Genomic DNA, 21,069 nt, shown 5'->3' on the forward strand with positions numbered 1-21,069 from the left:
TGGCCACTGGACCACCAGGGAAGTCCCTTACATTTATTTTTAAGGGCAATAGGGTAGTCATTCTCTTTATAGCTTTTGTTTTACAAAATATTGTTTAAAAGTTGAATTTTAAAACCCTGAAGTTAAAAAAAATTATGTTCTCCCTTACTCATCCCCAGAGATTACACGAGGCAACATTTCCCAACAGTTTTTTCAGAAGAGGTACTGCAGCCAAAGGTGGGGAAAGGCCCAGCCCTGCTGACACCTGCCAGGTCTGGCCAGGATGCTTCTCCATGACAGACCAGGTCAGTGAAACAGACCTCCGTCTCCCCTTCCCCTGCTCTTTTGGTATAGATCTATATGGATCACGGAACAATGAGAAGCATGGACTAACTTCCTAGTCGTTGTTGTGGTTTCTATACTGAACTACACCAAAAGGGAACGTTTTCAACCAGCTTCACTCTCAGGTTGGAAAGGACCACTTACAAAATACAAAGTGCTTTACAGGCAAGATTTGGCCTAAAGTTTTGTGACTTTAAGACCTCCAGTTTTAATAGTTGCTCCTGCTATTGTGTAATGACACGTATATAAGTATGAACCCCCTGTATAGATCCTAAATCAAGTCCCAGTCGTCACTGCTGATCAGGGAAAGGGGCTACTCACTTAACAGATGGTCAGGGTTTTTTTTCTTTTTGGTCTGCACCACATGACTTGCAGATCTTCCCCCTATCAGGGATCAAACCCAGGCTCCCTGCAGTGGAAGCATGGAGTCTTAACCACTGGACTGCCAGGGAATTCCCTAAAGATTATCTCTTGCTGTCTCATTATTTATGAAACCCCACACTGAAAAAGGCAAAGTATCTGAAGGCCGGGTTCATCTACACAGTGTTTTTATTTTTATTCAACTATAAGCAAACAGCAAAATTAACACAATATTCACCAACTCCAGAACAGTTTTCTTTTTTAAACCAAAGTGTGATTAATTTAACAAGCACAGACTTTCAGATTCTGATAACCTCTTACCCAGCCCTGCTGCTCATCTAGATGGCCAGGCTTTAACAGCAAAGCAATTTCTTCTATGGAGCTTTTTCCAGTATTGCTCTTTAAAGGAGCCACAGTGGGACACTGACACGCAGTAACCAGCCTGAGACGTTGGGGGTCCCCTGGTTGTCTTGGTGAGACAGAGCCGTGAAAACACATGCCAGTAGGTACCTTCACACACAATTCTGTGCTCAGGGTCACAAAGGCGGAGACAGTCAATCTCTTTTTTGTTTTCAACCTCCCTTAAAGACTCTTTGAAGTTCTGTTCTAATACTGCAGACCTGGTCTTTTTACCAGAATTTTTTTTCTTCTTTAAAGTCTGGGTTGTTGTTCGTCTATTAACATTTGGATAAACTGCATCACAGTACCAAAGAATCCCCCACCAAAATGGAGTTCAAATTTGATCAAAACATAACCCCCCTAAAATTATACAATACAGGCAGAAGGAAAGAAAAGTCACCCTAAATCTAAATCTGACCACTCAGGGCTTAGGCAGAGAGATGGGGGAAAATCTACATGCATCACTAAACTGAAACACTGTTTGGGAACTCTGGGACGGTGTCCATCTCCTCTACTTCCCAGACAGCTGCTCGTAGAGCTTGGGCACATAATCATCCCATTCGGCCTGGTAACACGTGCCGGCCACTGGGGCCCCAAGCTCGTACTTTTTGCGGAAAGAGGCCACCTTGAATTTGCCACGGTGGTCTCCAGATCGGTTGCTGAGAATGGGCTCATCACACTTCAGTGGTCCTTCCTGCTCGTAAACCAGCCAGACATAGCGGTGCAGGCCTGGGGGGAGAGGCAGAAGGGAAGACATACACATAGCTAAGCATCTGAGAGGGAGATGTCACCCATTTTCTGAGAATGCACCAACTCGGAGGGACCCAGACCACCCCCCATTTATGAGAGGGGGCTAAGTTCACTGCAACTTTATTCACAACAGCCTGGAGGTGAAAGCACTCCAAATGTCCACTGACAACTGAAAAGATAAACAAAATATAGTATATATGTACAGTGGAATATTATTCAGCCTTAAAAAAAAGGCAGGAAATCCTGTCCCATGCTACCACATGGATGAATCTTGGAATGGTTCTATCAATACATATGGCATGAATCTTATATGGAGCTACTGAAACTTTCTTTCAGTATACTGCTGAAATACTGCTGATTAGAGTATAGAAGTTTTTCAACCATTTTGGACTTCTATGACTCAACAATTCTACTCCTAAGTATTTACCCAAGGAAAATGGAAACATGCCCATAAAAGGACAAGAATGGAAATAGCAAATTTATTCATAATATCCAAACACTAAAATACAAGCCAAATGTCCAGGGAATGGCTACACAAACTGTGGTATATTTGCACAAGGGAATACCACTTGGCAATGACAAGGAAGGAGCTACTAATCTCACCTGGATGAGTCTCACAGACACTACCTTAAGTCCAGAAGACCAATCACAAATGCATACTGCATGACACCATTTATAAGAATACAAGAACAGCAAGAGTAATCCATAGAGAGAAGAGCCAGAACATGATTAGCTCTGGGGAAATTTAACTTAAAAAGTCCCTTAAGAACCTTCTGGGGTGACAGAAACATCCTACATCTTATTTCCCATGGTGCTAACATGAATTTATGCACCAGTCAATATTTATTGATTAAACCCTTCTGATCTGTGTTTTATTAAATGTAAATTATACCTTACTAAACAAATGTGAAAAGGAAAAAGAAGTGAGTCACTGAAGCTTTTTTGGTTAATGAGAACACAGCTGCTACTTGAGAGAACTGCTTTATTCTCATAGGTATACTTTCCATAATTAAATTGCCTGATTTTATAACTGGCTCTAGAGAACTTAAAGAGATGCTTGGGACAGAGGTCCCTCTTATGAATGCATGAGAGGACTTTGAGCTTCTGGGCCTATAGATAAAACACCAGGTCCCTTGTCAGGGACCTTCTTGTACCTCTTCAGAGTAACTTATGGGTGAACAGTGTGTACAAGATCAAGTGTTCTGCCTCATTCCAGTTCCTTGTTCCAGGAAATGGCAACACCTGTCAGGCACAACATGATAACAGCGCATCTCCCACCATTAGCCTAGGCAGCACTGATCCAACTTGGCAAGGTCCAATACACTATTCTCTAAAAGAACGTCCATCTAACCAGTACCATGGTTCTGGCCACGTGACACTACAGTGGGTCTGAGTGTCCCCGACAGGCAGCTGCTTTAGAGGGGAACGGAGTTGCCTAAAATCTTCACTAGGGTAAGGGCTCTCATAAATATAAAACTCTAAAAGCTAGACTAGGATTTTGTAGCACTTTATATCAATCCTAATATGCACCCAGGCTCCCCTCCCATCTCCTTCCAAATGCAACCTTTACTGACCTGTGCCCTTGGGAGGCCCAGAGCCCACATAATCGGAGAGAACCGTGCCACTGCTGATGTTGTTGCCCTTCATGTTGACCACCAGGAAATGGTGCCATTCCCTGCATGGAGGAAGAGAGGACCATCAGCATCACAGGAAGTCGGTACATACTCACAGGCGAAGTCAGCCAACAGAACTTTAATTAGGGACACCAAAGTCGGAATTTCATGTAATGTCCACATGTCACAAAGTATTATTGCTCTTTTAAAAATGTTAAAATCATTCTCAGCTCATGGGGCTGTACAAAAACAGGCCTGGGCAGATCCAGCTCTCGGCTATTCTAGAATCTTGCTCTAGGGAGCAAAAAGCACACTCAGGTTTAAGCATGGAAGTGAACACCCCAAATCGAGTCTATTTTTTCCCACACAGCATGTCCAGCAAGGGACTTACACACTGCAAGAAGCACTGGGTCACACTGGATGACCCACTATTCCCCATCTTTCTCCAACTTGCCTGTATTTGGGGTCCTTCCTGCTGGGAGCATCCGGATCTGTCAAGACCAAGGTGTACAATTTACCTGGATCAAGGCCATCCCATGTAATGCTGGTGGGCCGGTTTTTAACCTGTAGGAAGGAAAGTCAGAAATGCTGAAGAAACCAGCACTCTTTCTTTGACCTTGGATTCCTCAAAGGTCAAGCACAGAAATTATTAATAAAAGCTCAACTGTACTGACTCAACAAAGAACCCAGAACTGATGTTTAATATGCGTTATTTATTTTAGTCCCAACAACACTATGGGGCTAGTATCCTAGCATGTTATTAACAGAAAGAGGTGGGTCAGGATTTCAAGGGTTGCTGACTACAACCTTACATTATTTGGAATGACACAATCTCTAGACTGGAGACCACATTATCTGGGGCCTGCTAAAGTGAAATCTGAATTAAGTGTATATTTAAAAGGGCAGAGAAAACCAAGATGGATAGACGTGGACAGTGAGTTTGGCAAAAAGAGGCTGCCAGACGGGCACTTTACACACCCAAAACAAGAAACTCTGTAAACATCTAAATTAATAAACCATCTGAGCACTGTTTATTCGCACTGCTGCCCCGAAGCTTCAGGACCAACTACTGGCCACGATGTCCGGGCACCTAGTTCCCCCACTTGGCAGCAGCCAGAACCTAGTTAGGCCTTAGCCAAGTGGGGTTGGTGGGCCGGGGGTCAAAGGCCAAACCGTAAAACACGGCCGTTACCCTCGAGCCTTCCAGCTGCAGAACGCACCTACCTTTGGGTGGCTTCCAGCTCCAGACCGTTAAAAACAAAGGAGGAATCACAGGGCTCTACTGCTCACCGGTTACATAATGCGTCAAACGCCCTCGGGTGGGGCTTTTACTCCCCATACTGCGGCCTAATATTCCGGGCCGGGAGGGGACGCTCTGGGGGCGTGAGCAGCCACTGCCCACTTCCTCCGGGGGAAGGCCTCCTCCCCTGCCTGCTCCTCGAAGTCCCAGGAGAGTGTATCAATTTCTTCCACAGGGGAAGCCCCGCCCGCCACGTGCCAGGTTCCGGGCGCCGGTAACGGGGAGGGAGCGGTCAGCAGGCCTGCGGCTTGGGCACCGCGACTCCCTTCCCTAGGTAGATCCGGCGCACTAGAGACCGGAACGTCCTCCCCACTTCCACTGGGTCGCCGACCCACGGACCTGAGAGTCTCCCAGCCTCCAGCAGCTGCACCCCTTCCGCCCTCGGTACCTGGGTGGGTGTCAGCACTTTGCCCAGTTCGTCGACCTCCGCCCCGCCGTATTTGACCTGCAGCGGGTGCTGCGGCCGCTCATCCACTTCCTGCAGGCTCAGAGGCCCGGACCACTTGCTAAGGTCCACCGGCATCGCGGAGCCGAGCGGGTCAGACAGCAGAGAAAGCGGCTTGTGGACTCACAGCAGTCTGCACACTACCGAGGAACCTCAAGTCACACGGCCGAGGAGGGCATGCGCCTGAGCCACCGCCCCGCCTCATCCCTGCTCCTCCAGTCACCGGCGGGGAGGGGCCCCACTCTGCTCTCTGATTGGTCGAGCCCTGTATCGCGGGCCGTCCGGCGCTCCTGGGTCAATGCACCAAGCTTGGCCTTTCTTTTTGCAGAGGGAGATCTAGCTACTCGCTGCTGTAGGAGTTCCGAAGAGTTATGACTGAGCTTGCAAGACTGTTGTTTCAAGAATTGCAATTGAGCTACTTTCGATTTTTTTTTAAGCTTTTTGCCTTTTTCTTTGTTCAACCTTATAAATGCAGAAATGGTAAGGCCTCGCTTTTCTCTCGCACTTCTTAAAGCAACCCACATTGCCCCGCCTCGTTGTACTTTCGCGCATGCTCACTGGCTTCGGTAACGGCCTCGAGACGGTCTTGCGGGGAGCTTGTCAGCGCTGTTCTCAATCGGGAGGAATATTTGCACATGCCGTTTGATTCTCCTATCCCCTCTTGCATCTGCCTCCAATGCGGGAGACCCGGGTTTGATTCCTGGGTCGGGAAGATCCCCTGGAGAAGGAAATGGCCACCCACTCCAGTACTCTTGCCTGGAAAATTCCATGGACTGAGGAGCCTGGTAGGCTACAGTCCATGGGGTCGCAAAGAGTCGGACACGACTGAGCGACTTCACTTTCTTTCTGTCTGCGCTTTTCTCAACTGGCAAGAATATTTGCACATAGCGTTTGATTCTCCTATCCGCACTTGGTCTTGCCAAGATTTGGGGGAAAATTTTTTTTTTTGAGAAATTATTTTTTAACTTGTGAAACGAGGAATGTTGCTCACCATCTAGTGTGTGTGTGTGTGTTTTTAATTAATTTTTATTGGAGTATAGTTGCTACCATCCGGTTTTAAAAGAATGAAGTCAGCCCCTGCAGTCCCCGATTTACAATATAGGTACCCTGAGAGGTATTCGGGACAGAACGAGGCACTTTGTGCTTTGGGGAAGAAAAGGCAAAACTATTAGATAATTAGATATATTCTAAGAATTTTTTTTAAATTAATCCAGATTCTTGCATCTTTCCATACTTCTTTTAAAAAGCGCTAAAATCATGAACTATTTGCTCCTAGAAGCAACCTTATACTAAGACTTAAGCTTGATCGCACATACCCCTTTAGCCAAAATTACATACGTACTGGCTTCTCCCCCTTCCTCTTCCAAGCAGTTCCTCAGAGCTATGCTGTGCATTTTTGTTTTAGTCAACAAACCATAGTTACTATTCCTCCTTTGTTGACAAGTGACTCTGCCTCAAAACTGCTTTCGTTGTGGCCACCAGCTTTATTTTTGCTAAATATGATGGGCACTATTTACTAGTCCTTACCTAATATGACCTTAAGGCTTCCCTGGTGACTCAGACGTTATAGAATCCATTTGTAATTCAGGAAACCTGGATTCAATCCCTTGAGGAGGGCATGGCGACTCACTCCAGTATTCTTGCCTGGAGAATCCCATGGATAGAGGAACCTGGCAGGCTACTGTCCGTGGGTTGCTAATTGTGGGACACGACTGAAGAGACCATAGGACAATTTTTGACATTGATCACTACCCACCCCCCAAGTTGTTTGTTGTTTTTTAGTTACTACTAGGAAATAATACAAGTGCTTTGTAGAAAATTAAGATTAAAAAAATCCAAAGAAATAATTAAGAATTGCTTCTATTCCACTATTTAGACATAAACATCGGTAACAATTTGGGACATATCTTTCCAATTTTAAAATTATGAATAGAAATAATTTTGTTCGTTTGTTCACCAAAACAATTACATTTACTTTACCATTGTAGAATATTTGTTTTAAAAATAGATCTTCATGATACTTCCCTCTAAGTCCATTGGTTAAGGCTTCTCCCCAAATGCAAGAGGTGTGAGTTCAGTTCCTGATGATTGGGGAAATAAGATCCCACATGGCTAGCAGCCAAACAACCAAAACATAAAACAGAAACAGTATTGTGACAAATTCAGTAAAGACTTTAAAAATGATCCACACCCTGAAAAAAATTTTTTTAAAACTTCATTACTTTAATGGTTTAGATGCACCACAATTTATTCACTTCTTTATGTTGGACATTTGTGCTTTTTTGGTTGTTTTTTCATTTTACAAACTGAAATGAATGTGTGTGTGAGAGAGAGAACTAGAACCACTTCCATTAAAACAATTGTTGAAAGTGAAAGTCACTCAGTTGTGCCCTACTCTTTGTTATCCCATGCACTATACATTCCTTCAATTCTCCAGGCCAGAGTACTGGAGTGGGTAGCCTTTCCCTTTTCCAGGGGATCTTCCCAACCCAGGAATTGAACCCAGGTCTTTCGCATTGTGGGCAGATTCTTTACCAGCTGAGCTACAAGGGAAGCCCAACAATTCTGCAGTGGGTAGCCTATCCCTTCTCCAGAGGATATTCTATACCCAGGAATCAAACCAGGGTCTCCTGCATTGCAGGCAGATTCTTTACCAACTGAGCTATCAGGGAAGTTGGAACCAGCCAAACTATATTTACTACCATCCATTGTGTGCAGATCAGCCTGTTCCCATAAGGACTGCTGCCATTACCAAGTGCATGCTCCCTATAGGTCAGTTCATTCCAAGAATGACTAACATTTACCAAGCATCCACTGTAGGTATACCCCAGTAACAACAATTATCATTACTAAGCACTGCGTGCAAGTCAGTGTGCTCCAGTGAGAACAACTTCCGTCACCTCATGGTTATCACTTCCCCCTGTGAGGCCTTGCCCAAAGACCCTGATGCTCAGAGTTTCATTTCAGCCTCACACCAATCCAGTGTGCGAGGCACTGCTCTTCACCCGTTTCATAGACAAATAAACTGAGACTTGGAGAAGTAGAAGTGACAAAGCAGGTTGAAAGCCCACCTGGCCCACAGTGTCAGATGGACACAAAGTCCTTAAGCATGTTTTAGCTGGAAGTGCTGGCAGTAGATGAGGCAAGCATGGTCTTTGACTCCAGATAACTTTCCACTGGTGAAGGTTTATACAGTAAATCACCATTACGACCCTGCCCGGCTGCCATGAGAATGCAACTCTCACACCTCTGACTGCAGGGAGAGAAGTTTGCAGGGCCCCCACTGCTGGTCTCTGCTTTGAGGCCAAGACTATGCTTTGGCAGACTGCCCCCAGCCCATGACCAAACTTGGCAGGGTTAAGCTGCCACAGCTGGGAGGCTCAGGGCTTCTCTGTGGTCAGAACCAGCTTGCCTGTTTCCTTGGAACTGCACCTCAGGCTAGGTTACTACCTTCCCTCGCTCAGGTTCTCTCCCCTTTTTTTCTCAGTCATATCTCCTAATAAATTCCTTGCACATTGAATCCCATCTTGTCATCAGCTTCTCAGATGACCAAGAGTGACACTCCCAAGTTTAAGAGACAGTATGAGGACCACCTGCAGTGGAAGCAAGCTTGGGGTGTGTTTGAGGATGCTGGGCTTGGACCAGTGAGCAGACTGGTTTTGCTAGAATGGGAGATTTAGGTAGGGGCAGATGGATGACATAGCAAAAAAAGCTGAAAGGACAGCGAAAGGAAAGTCCTTTTATTTTTTTTTTTAACATATAAAAAAATTTTAACCATCTTTAATATACAAGTGGGCTTCTCTGAAGGCTCAGTGGTAAAGAATCTGCCTAAAATGCAGAAGACTCAGGTTCGATCCCTAGGTTGGGAAGATCACCTGGAGAAGGAAATGGCAACCCACACCAGTATGCTTGCCTGGAAAATCCCTTGGAAAGAGGAGCCTGGTGGGCTACAGTCCATGGGATTGCTGGAGTCAGACACGACTTAGTGGCTAAACCACAACCACTGATACACAGTTAATCAGCCAAATAACATAATCTAAGGGCACAGGAATGGAAATCAGAATGCATTCACAGTTCTAATTCATCACCTAGTACCTATGAAACCTTGGGCAAGGGGAACAGGCAGAAGAATGGCTTCTCAGAGATGGCCACATCCTAATTCCCAGAGTCTGTGAAAATATTCCGTTTATATGACTAGGGGGGATTATGATACCAGATGGAAATAAGGTTGTTAATCAGCTGACCTTAAAATCAGGAGTTTACCCTCAATTATCTGTGTGGGCCCAATGTAATCACAAAGGTCCTTAAATGGAGAAGAAGGCAGGCTTGTTAGAAGGAGAGGGATTCCACGTGAGAAAAACTTGACCAGCCATTGCTGGTTTTGCAGGTGGAGGAAGGGGCCAGAAGCCAAGGAGTGCAGGGAGCCTATAGAAGCTGAAAAAGGCAAGGAACCAGATTCCTCTCGAGGCTCCAGAATGAATGTAGCCCAGCTGACACCTTGATTTTAGCCCAGTGAGACCCATTTCAGACTTTTGACGTCCAGAACCGTAAGATAATAAATTCATGTTGCCATAAGCCACTAAGTTTCTGGTAATTTGTTGTAGCAACAATAAGAAAGTTATACAGAATATGACCTTTCCTCACTAAGCCTCAGTTTTCCTATCTCTAAAATGGGTTTGTCAACACCCCTGAAATGATCATAGTGAGAATTAAATGAAACACAGGTGGTATGCTTCATACACACCCTAGCACCTCCTGCTGCTGCTGCTGCTGCTGCTGCTGCTAAGTTGCTTCAGTCGTGTCCGACTCTGTGCGACCCCATAGACGGCAGCCCACCAGGCTCCCCCATCCCTGGGGTTCTTCAGGCAAGAACACTGGAGTGGGTTGCCATTTCCTTCTCCAGTGCATGAAAGTGCAAAGTGAAAGGGAAGTCGCTGAGTCTTGTCCGACTCTTAGCGACCCCATGGACTGCGGCCCACCAGACTCCTCCATCCATGGGATTTTCCAGGCAGGAGTACTGGAGTGGGGTGCCATTGCCTTCTCCGAGCACCTCCTAATGGGAGGCTATTACTATTTTTACATTATATAAAACTCATAAATACAAACATAAAATTAATTAACTAATTGATTAATAATCCAACCAACCAAAAGCAATGAGCATCTTATGATTTTCCTTCCAGACTTCGTTGTATATAAATGTGAATATGCATATATGATAATTTGGATTCAATATGAACTGGGTCAAATTATACATGCATGCTACTGTGTAATTTGCTGTTCTTCACTTCCTCCTGTCATGTCCGTGAATAAACTACTACAGCAACATTCTTAATGGCTGCACAGGATTCTATTGTGTCTATCAATCCCTTGTTTAAACACAACATTTGCCATTTGGGAATACTTTAGGTGATCTCACTAGTAGGCTCTAGAAACATCTCACAATGTGTGTTCTTTTATATGTACATATTCTTTACGTGTACACTTACTTGGTTGGTTGTTTTCTCCTAAGGACAAAAATCATAGAAGTGAGCCAAACATTTGCATTTTAAGTTTGGGATACCATATTCCATACTGTGTGAAGTCTCTGTGACTGACTGATTTTTAAGCCAAAAGGAAACCTTGTGATCAACAGATTTATTCTGTTGTGTCTTTTCTTTTTTTTAATTTGGCTGTGTTGAGTCTGAGTTGCGGCACACAGGATGGGCCTGCTCAGCAGTTGTGGTGCTCAGGCTTAGTTGCCCTGTGGCATGGGGGATCCCAGTGCCCCAACCGGGGGTTGAACCCACGTCTCCTGCATTACGAGGCAGATTTTTCTTTTGAACTTTTTTTTTTAATTTTATTTTTAAACTTTACATAATTGTATTAGTTTTGCCAAATATCAAAATGAATCCGCCACAGGTATACATGTGTTATGGGTATAGCTGATTAATGGGCTTCTATGTTAGCTCAGCTGGTAAAGAATCCACCTGCAATGCAGGAGACCCGGGTTCAATTTCTGGGTCGGGAAGATCCCCTGGAGGAGGACATGGCAACCCACTCCAGAATTCTTGCCTGGAGAATCCCCATGGACAGAGCAGCCTGGCAGGTTACAATCCATGGGGTCGCAAAGAGTCAGACACAACTGAGTGACTAAGCACAGCGCAGCACAGCATAGCCGATTAACAGTGTTGTGATAGTTTCAGGTGAACAGCAAAGGGACTCAGACAAGGCAAATTCTTAACCACTGGACCACCGGGGACATCCTTCTCTCATGGTTTTTGTTTGCTTGTTTTTGTTTTACCTTCTCATTTGTCTTTCAATGTTCCTTTCTATCTCCATGAAGTTTTATATTCATGATTTTAACAATATATATAGAATATATTCGATCCACATAAGAACACAAACTTCTGTATTATCTCTTATTTAATATTCTATGTTGAATATTTTCTGTTACTAAATACATTTGAAAAAATTGTTTTTTAAAACAACTGTCAATTATGATGTCATGAATAATTTGATCATGCATTTGTTGTTAGATATTGAGACTGGTTCTCATTTACCCTCCCATAGTTTAGGAAACTGATGTTCAGAAAGCCTCAGGGACTCGCCAAAGGCTGAAATCCAACTGAAAGGAGAACATATCTTGTATGTGGGGAGAGGACTTCTGCCAGCCAGAGCGGTGGAGCCAGGCACACTTGCAGATGCCTCCGGAAAGCCTTGTTTTTGTCTAGAAACCAAGAAGTGCTTTAAAAATCCAGGTAAAAGCTCAGCCCTGGGGGACTTTTTTAGCTCCTGACACTTATTGCTGACTCAGGTCACGGTAGAGGTCTTAAAGGAGGTGGAAAAAGCAATTTTTAAAAAGAAAAACAATGTTAGTATTTATGGACACACATCTACTCTGTACATTTGCCTTTCTGGGTTGTAAATTGTCTGTGAGTCTGGGCAAGGAGCTTTTGTAGGGCTGCTCTGGGTAGACTAGAATGAATGAGCCTGTAAAACCACAGGCTGTTTTTGTTTGTTGAGTAAGGGCAGGAAATTCACTGATGTGGTTATTCAGCGGAATGGCTTCATTCCAGTTTTACTCTAGTGCTTCTGCTAGAGAAAGTGTTCATAAGGGAGGCCTGAACAAAGATAAATCTCCCACCTGTGGCCAAAACTTGAGTTCATAAACTGTCATCAAGGCCATTTCAGTGACCTTGGAACTGTGACTCCAGGGGTCCAGGCTCTGGCTCTTGGCCAAGGAGATGGACTGAGACATTGTTCTAGAAATTGACCTTCAACTGGTTTCCATCATTCCACTTGTTAGGTTTTTTTTTGAGATTTTTGCTTTTCCTCTCCGAGAATTTCAAAACATTTTAAAACACACTCATTCCCATTGGCACCTTCTGCATAAAATAGTTCAGGAAAGAGGCAGAAAATTAATTTTAAAAACAAGGAAATTCTAGTTCTTCAGAAAATTAAAAATGGAATTACCATATGATTCAACAACCCCACTTCTGAGTGTAGATCCAAAGGAACTGGAAGCAGAGTCTCAGAGAGATCTTTGTAAATCATGTCCACAACAGCCTCATTCACAATAGCCAAGAAGCAGAAGCAGCCAGTGTCCATCGACAGATGAATGAATAGACAAAATGTGGTGTATACATACAATGAAATACTCTTCAGCTTTATAAAGGAAATGCTGACGTAAGCTACAACATGAATGAAACTTGAGCACATTATGCTAAGTGAAATAAGCCAGAAACAAAAGGACAAATACTGTATGATTCCACTACATGAGATATCTAGTGTTGTCAATTCATAGACACGGAAAATAGAATAGTGTAGCCAAGAACCAGGTAGGGAGGAGGAGATAGGGAGTTGTTTAATGAGAATAGTGTTGCAGTTTTGCGAGGTGAAAACGTCCCAGAGGTTGGTTGCACAATGGTCTAATATAATAACACAATAGAATATTGTAGGCTGCAGTCCATGGGGTCACTAGGAGTCAGACACAGCTGAGTGACTTCACTTTCACTTTCATGCATTGGAGAAGGAAATGGCAACCCACTCCAGTGTTCTTGCCTGAAGAACCCCAAGGATGGGGGAGCCTGGTGGGCTGCCATCTATGGGGTCGCACAGAATCGGACAGGACTGAAGCAACTTAGCAGCAGCAGCAGCAGCAGCAGCACCACCCCCCGAAAAGGAATGAAGTGCTGATATATGCTACCATGTAAATGAACCTTGAAAACCCTGGTATAAGTGAAAGAAGCCAGACACAAAAATCAAATATTTTATGGCTCTATTTATGTGAAATATCCAGAATAGGTAAATCCACAGGCACAGAAAGCAGATTGATGGTCACCATGCCTAGGAGTAGGAAATGGGAAACTACTACAGTTTTATTTTGAGGTGATAAAAATGTTCTGAAACCTGATAGAGGTGGTGGTTATACAGCACTGTGAATGTATTAAATGCCACTGCACGATTCATTTTTTAATTTTTATTTATTTTTTGGCCACATCAAGCGGCATGTGGGATCTTAGTTCCCCACCCAGGAATCAAACCTGAGCCCCACGCAGAACAAGCTCAGGGTCTTAACCACTGGACCACCAGGAAAGCCACTCCACACTTTAAGAATGGTTAATTTTTGTTACATGAATCTTCAGTTCAGTTCAGTTCAGTTGCTCAGTCGTGTCTGACTCTTTGTGACCCCATGGACTGCAGCACACCACGCCTCTCTGTCCATCACCAACTCCTGGAGTTTATTCAAACTCATGTCCATTGAGTCAGTGATGCCATCCAACCATCTCATCCTCTGTCATCCCATTCTCCTCCTGCCTTCAATCTTTCCCAGCATCAGAGTCTTTTCAAATGAGTCAGCTCTTCACATCAGGTGGCCAAAGTATTGGAGTTTCAGCTTCAGCATCAGTCCTTCTAATGAATATTCAGGACTGATTTCCTTTAGGATCCAACTTTAGGTTGGATCTCCTTGCAGTCCAAGGGACTCAAGAGTCTTCTCCAACACCACAGTTCAAAAGCATCAATTCTTTGGTGCTCAGCTTTCTTCACAGTCCAACTCTCACATCCATACATGACTACTGGAAAAACCATAGCTTTGACTAGATGGACCTTTGTTGGCAAAGTAATGTCTCTGCTTTTAAATATGCTGTCTAGGTTGGTCATAACTTTTTTTCCAAGGAGTAAGAGTCTTAATTTCATGGCTGCAATCACCATCTACAGTGATTTTGGAGTCCAAAAAAATAAAGTCTGTCACTGCTTCCACTGTTTCCCCATCTATTTGCCATTAATTGATGGTACCGGATGCCATGATCTTAGTTTTCTGAATGTTGAGCTTTAAGCCAACTTTTTCACTCTCCTCTTTCACTTTCATCAAGAGGCTCTTTAGTTCTTCTTTGCTTTCTGCCATAAGGGTGGTGTCATCTGCATATCTGAGGTTATTGATATTTCTCCAGGCAATCTTGATCCCAACTTGTGCTTCCTCCAGCCCAGCATTTCTCATGATGTATTCTGCATATAAGTTAAATAAGCAGGGTGACAATATACAGCCTTGACATACTCCTTGTCCTATTTGGAATTAGTCTGTTGTTCCATGTCCAGTTCTAACTGTTGCTTCCTAACCTGCATACAGGTTTCTCAAGAGGCAGGTCAGGTGGTCTGGTGTTCCCATTTCTTTCAGAATCTTCCACAGTTTGTTGTGATCCACACAGTCAAATGGAGAAGGCAATGGCACCCCACTCCAGTACTCTTGCCTGGAAAATCCCATGGACGGAGGAGCCTGGTAGGCTGCAGTCCATGGGGTCGCTAAAAGTCAGACACGACTAAGTGACTTCACTTTCACTTTTCACTTTCATGCATTGGAGAAGGAAATGGCAACCCACTCCTGTTTTCTTGCCTGGAGAATCCCAGGGATGGCGGAGCCTGGTGGGCTGCCATCTATGGGGTCGCACAGAGTCAGACACGACTGAAGCGACTTAGCATAGCATAGCATACACAGTCAAAGGCTTTGGCATAGTCAATAAAGTAGAAATAGATGATTTTCTGGAACTCTCTTGCTTTTCTGATGATCCAGCAGATGTTGGCAATTTGATCTCTGGTTCCTCTGCCTTTTCTAAAACCAGCTTGAACATCTGGAAGTTCACGGTTCACATATTGCTGAAGCCTGGCTTGGAGAATTTTGAGCATTACTTTACTAGCGTGTGAGATGAGTGCAATTGTGTGGTAGTTTGAGCATTCTTTGGCATTGCCTTTCTTTGGGATTGGAATGAAAACTGACCTTTTCCAGTCCTGTGGCCACTGCTGAGTCTTCCAAATTTGCTGGCATATTGAGTGCAGCACTTTCACAGCATTATCTTTAAGGATTTGAAATAGCTCCACTGGAATTCCATCACCTCTACTATTTTGTTCGTAGTGATGCTTCCTACGGCCCAGTTGACTTCACATTCCAGGATGTCTGGCTCCAGGTGAGTGATCACACCATCGTGATTATCTGGGTCATGAAGATCTTTTTTTGTAGTTTTTCTGTGTATTCTCACCACCTCTTCTTAATATCTTCTGCTTCTGTTAGGTCCATACCATTTCTGTCCTTTATTGTGCTCATCTTTGCATGAAATGTTCCCTTGCTATCTCTGATTTTGTTGAAGAGATCTCTAGTCTTTCCCATTCTATTGTTTTTCTCTATTTATTTGCACTGATCACTGAGGAAGGCTTTCTTATCTCTCCTTGCTATTCTTTGGAACTCCGCACTCAAATGGGAATATCTTCCCTTTTCTCCTTTGCTTTTCACTTGTATTCTTTTCACAGCTATTTGTAAGGCCTCCTCAGCCATTTTGCTGTTTTACATGAATCTTACTTCAATTAAAAAAATAAGCAAATTCTAGAAGTCACCTGCAGATGTTTTTAGGCTCAGAGATTGCTTACATGGTTACTCTGCAATTGGCATGTGCTTTCAGAGACTGGGAAACAACAATAGATTAAGGAATACAGACACTGGTGTTGCCTTTGCCAACACCCATTTCTCTTTCAATTAATATCTCCCCACTCTTCCTTTGGAATCATCCTTCTGTCACTCTCAGTTCCTGTGGTTTAGGTGGGGCTGCAGGGATAATCACGTGACCCAACTCTAGCCAACCAAAGCATTGGATCCCTCTTGTCTAGCCATTGGTTCAGGGATGCACAGGTGTGTCAAGCCAAACCAGTGAGACTCAGTTCCAGGACACTGGGAAGAGTGAATCTCTCTTCCAGCAGTGCTGCTGAAGATAGAATATGTCAGCCTAGAGATGTTGGTGGTCATCTTCCCACCAGGACCAAAGAGGCTGCCTGGGAAAGGAGCCAATACAGAGGAAAGTATCTCTGAGATAGTCATCATGATATGATGACATTGACACTGTTTGACCCCTAGATGGAGCCAAGCATGAAACAAGATCTACCCTTGGACTTTTCAGATACAGGAGCCAGCAAATTCCATTTTGGACGTGTGCCTATTTAAGTTGAATGATTTTCATTTGCAACAGAATGAGTCCTTGATCACTGCAGATGATCTGCTCATCAAAAAGTAGCTAGAAATAGAAACAAGGTCTCCCAAGTCATGCTAAAACTAAGTGAAGCCTCATTCTTTCAGACCTTAAACTATCAAGACAGTGATTATTCAAACTGGAATCTTTACTATCGTCATGAAAAATGGCTTGCCTTATGTCTTTTTTAAAAATCCTAATCTCTGTATCCAGGAATCTGTATTTTTATTATTATTATTTTAAGATTTATTTATTTATTTTTGGCTTTACTGGATCTTTGTTGCTGTGCACCAGGCTTTCTCCAGTTGCAGCCAGAGGGGGCTACTCTTGGTTGCGTTATGTGGGCTTCTCATTGCAGTGGCTTCTTTTGTTGCGGAACACAAGCTCTAGGCATGCAGGCTTCAGTAGTTTCGGTGCATGGGCTCAGAAGTTGTGGCACATGGGCTTAGTTGCTCTGCAGTATTTGGGATCTTCCCTGCCCAGGGATTGAACACATGTCCCCTGCTTTTGGCAGGTAGATTCCACTAGACCACCAGGGAAGTCCCTTGCCTTATGCCTTAAACAAGAGAAGCCATAGAATGCCCAGCCTGCCCACAGCCCCTGGGAAGCCCTCATGAGTCCATTCCTGCCCCACATGATAGGCAGTGCACAGGCCTGTCAAACCACCTGTGAACTAGCCTGGCTCAAAAAAGGTGATGCACACCAATCAGATTCGACCTCTTGAATCTGCACTAGTATATGAGAAGGAACAGGCAGGTGTAAGTAACTGGTAGGAGCTAGTGCAGAAAGGAGAAGATGTACAGATGGTGCAAAGGGGCCATTAAAGGAGTCTTGCGCAGGCTAGAAATCGGAGGCAACAGGGAGTGTGGGTAAAAGGGTAAATAGTATGGAGAAGAAATGGCCCACAGATAGTGGGAAAACAGCAGATTCACAGAGAACAGTGAGTACCGAAGAGATGGCTTCCCTTCTCCAGAGCTGACCACTCCACAAAAAGGCTCCAGGTGGGTTCCAGACCACCAGCACCCTTTCAGCAAACATTTTGGTTTTTAAAATTTATTTTGTCTAACTAAGTATAGTTGATTTACAATGTTGTGTTAATTTCTTCTATACAGCAAACTGATTCAGCTACATATATATATATATATACATTCTTTTCATATTCTTTTCCATTATGGCTTATCACAAGATATTGAATATAGTTCCCTGTGCTATACACTAGGACCTTGTTGTTTATCCATTCTCTGTATAACAGTTTGCATCTACTAATCCCAAACTCCCCATCCATCCCTCCCACCTCCATCCCCTTGGCAACCACAATTCTGTTCTCTGTGTGAGTCTTTTTCTGTTTCATAGATAAGTTTGTGTCATATTTTAGATTCCACATGTAGGTGACAGATATGGTATTTGTCTTTTTCTTACTTAATATTCTCTAAATCCATCCATGTTGCTGCAAATGGCATCATTTCATTCTTCTTTATGGCCGAGTGGTATTGCACTGTATGTATGCACCACATCTTTACCCATTCATCAGTCCAAGGACATTTAGGTTGTTTCTATGTATCGCCTACTGTGAATAGTGCTACTATGAACACTGAGGTGCAGGCATCTTTTTAAATTATGGTTTTGTCCAGATACATGCCCAGGAGTGGATTGCTGGATCATGTGGTAACTCTATTTTTATTTTTTTGAGGAACCTCCACCACACTGTTCTCCACAGTAACTTTCTCAATTTACATTCCTGCCACCAAAAGAAACACCTTATTCTTAAGGTGACCTCAGCACTTCTCTGTCCCAAGAAACCAAAAGAACCTGCCCACGTTATTTTTATGTTAATCAGTACTCTTTCAGTTGCAAGTGACTAAAATGCAGTGCAAATGGAATCCTTAAAGAAGAAAAGGTATTAGTTCTGGTACTAGGATGCCAATGGATAGTTGACTTCAGAAGTATCTGGATCCACAGGCTTAAATGGTGCCCTAAGTATCCCTTCTATTTGTCAACTTTCTTGGCCTCTGGGCTGGTGTCAATCCCAAGTAGACTCTCCCTTAATGTTACCAGACAGTCATTGTGGTCAGCTGCTTCTAAGACAGCCCCAGTGATCCCCCTACCTCCTGGTATTCACAGGCTTGTGCAATCCCTTCCCCTTGAGTAACCTGCTTCTAATCAGTGCTGCTGCTAAGTCACTTCAGTCGTGTCTGACTCTGTGTGACCCCAGAGATGGCAGCCCACCAGGCTCCCCCATCCCTGGGATTCTCCAGACAAGAACACTGGAGTGGGTTGCCGTTTCCTTCTCCAATGGATGAAAGTGAAAAGTGAAAGTGAAGTCACTCAGTCCTGTCTGACTCTGCGATCCTATGGACTATAGCCCACCAGGCCCCTCCATCCATGGGATTTTCCAGGCAAGAGTACTGGAGTGGGGTGCCATTGCCTTCTCTGCTTCTAATCAATAGACTGGAGGAAATGGCAACCCACTCCAGTACTCTTGCCTGGAGAATCCCATGGACAGAGGAGCCTGATGGGCTACAGTCCATGGGGTCACAAAGAGTCAGACACGACTGAGTGACTAACACTGTCACTGTCGCTGTCATGTTAATGGAGGTCACTTCTGTGATTAGGTTATATAAGACTGGGACTTAGCTCTTACTGGCGCAGACTCTATTGCCATCTCCTCTGGTTAAATTTCATAAAATCGCCTGCCAAGTAGAAAGACTCATGTGATAAGGAACTGAGGGTGGCCCTTGGCCAACAGCCAGTGAAGACTTGAAACCCTCAGTCCAATGTCCCACCAGGAACTGAATCCTGCCAACAACCACCGGGTGAGGTTGGAAGCAGATTGCTCCCCAGTCAAGGCTCCAGATGAATGAACTGTCTGGCTTCCAGCGAAAAACCTACGTGTAATTTCTCAGGCCATAGGCAATTCAAAGGCTTTACCTGGCAGGCCTCTGGGAGGAAAGCTGCCCTTCCCACACCAGACCTGGTGCATGGGCAGCAGATTGCTGTCTCTAAGGGAGTTGCATTCAAGGACTCAGCCCCTCTTACCTGTCAAACTCTCATGTGTATTGTGCTCCTTGCTTCCTGGGTCCCTTTATCTGAGGTCCTAGGCAGAGGTCCTCTCCAGGCACCTCTGCCAAGGCCTTCTTATGGGGGAGGGTGGGGCATGACCTTGCAGTCACTTGCTCACTCTGACCTCATACCCAGTATTCTTCTACTCCTATCCCTCCTCTCTCTCCGTCCCCACCCTGAAAGTCCCAGGGGCTATAAAATCTCTTCAACCGTGAGATGTATATAGGGGAAAATTCAACGGGGAGAGTAGGTACTTCCTCCAGTTTCAGTCTCTTCTCTAAACCATCTAAGCAAATGATCAAAGGCTTAACTTTTTCATTTTCAGCTTGTAGCTTTAATTGGCTACTTGCACACCTGACACTTGAGCACTCTGTCCCAGCTAGACTGGGATCCTGACAAGGAGACCCCGCCGCCGCCACCGCCAAGTTGCTTCAGTCGTGTCCGACTCTGTGCGACCCCACGGACTGCAGCCTACCAGGCTTCTCCGTCCATGGGATTCTCCAGGCAAGAACACTGGAGTGGGTTGCCATTTCCTTCTCCAAGGAGACCCCAGCTTATGCCAAATCTTCACCAGGATTGAACTCATGCTTCCTATATTGGGAACATAGAGTCTTAATCACTGGACCACCGGGGAAGTCTGACACATTGATTGCAGTCTTTTGAAAGACCCTGAGGCAGAGCTCCTGGTGCACAGAAATTGTGAGATGATATATAATATAGTAATATTATTTTAAACTGCAAAGTCTGTGGTGATTCCTTATGCAGCAATAGCTGACCAATGACAGCCACCAGCTACTTCAGGCCTGAATTTGTTCAGGTTAGCAACTCCAGCAGGAGGAGGGGTTGCCAGCGGAATACAAGGACTGCCTTTCACTAAACCAGACCAACTGTGGGCCCCGCCTTAACCCACTCATTATCACTCTGACCAGCCTGGGTCCTCATCCCCTCCATAGCTCCATTCCAACCCTGTTTGCTTAGAATTGGGGCGGGGCAGCTTTCCAAAGGAAAATAATTGTGCCAGTACCAGAAAGAAGAGAAACAGAGGCAGAAAAGGAAAAGCAAGACATATATTCTACAGGTAGCAAGGGAGTAAAAGTATACACCTTTGCAGAGATCTTATTAACCAGCTCAAAAGAGCAACTTTCAAGCACTGTGTTAGTAAGCTTTTTGCATGAGTTCACAGCTAATACTAATACTAATTACTTATGATACTGGCCACTTTTTTACACTCCATCATTACTTATTAAAATTTTATGAGCTTACTAGAACTTTCTGCATACTCCAGAAATTAAGCAACTCCAGCTGACCCTTGATTTGAACTGTGCAGCTCCA

The 21,069-nt window shown here is 44.3% G+C and overlaps 1 protein-coding gene and 1 long non-coding RNA gene across 2 annotated transcripts; one reads left to right on the forward strand and one right to left on the reverse strand.

Moving 5' to 3' along the window:
- Nucleotides 1-852: 852 nt before the first annotated feature.
- Nucleotides 853-5,399, reverse strand: PEBP1 (phosphatidylethanolamine binding protein 1). The gene is made up of 4 exons (XM_010828535.1): nt 5,132-5,399; nt 3,898-4,007; nt 3,405-3,505; nt 853-1,809 (listed from the first exon to the last, which is right to left on the reverse strand). The coding sequence occupies exons 1-4, from the start codon at nt 5,264-5,266 to the stop codon at nt 1,592-1,594; spliced, it is 564 nt and encodes a 187-aa protein (XP_010826837.1). The 5' UTR covers nt 5,267-5,399; the 3' UTR covers nt 853-1,591.
- Nucleotides 5,400-5,449: 50 nt separating this feature from the next.
- On the forward strand, nt 5,450-20,209 carry LOC104979996. The gene is made up of 3 exons (XR_824208.1): nt 5,450-5,668; nt 11,738-11,925; nt 20,063-20,209. It is a non-coding gene; the product is annotated as an uncharacterized LOC104979996 (long non-coding RNA).
- The last annotated feature ends 860 nt before the right edge of the window (nt 20,210-21,069 follow it).

Source organism: Bison bison, unplaced genomic scaffold, assembly GCF_000754665.1.
Source record: "Bison bison bison isolate TAMUID 2011002044 unplaced genomic scaffold, Bison_UMD1.0 scf7180017864495, whole genome shotgun sequence".
Lineage (NCBI taxonomy): Eukaryota > Metazoa > Chordata > Mammalia > Artiodactyla > Bovidae > Bison > Bison bison.

What these genes read in the sequence shown, in the direction of transcription:
- PEBP1 (XM_010828535.1), bottom strand. Translation starts at nt 5,266, where the DNA reads ATGCCGGTGGACCTTAGCAAGTGGTCCGGGCCTCTGAGCCTGCAGGAA. An exon ending in AAGTGCTGACACCCACCCAG is followed by an intron (nt 4,008 to 5,131) that starts GTACCGAGGGCG and finishes TCCTTCCTACAG; the next exon opens with GTTAAAAACCGGCCCACCAG. An exon ending in TGGGCCTCCCAAGGGCACAG is followed by an intron (nt 1,810 to 3,404) that starts GTCAGTAAAGGT and finishes CTCTCCCCCCAG; the next exon opens with GCCTGCACCGCTATGTCTGG.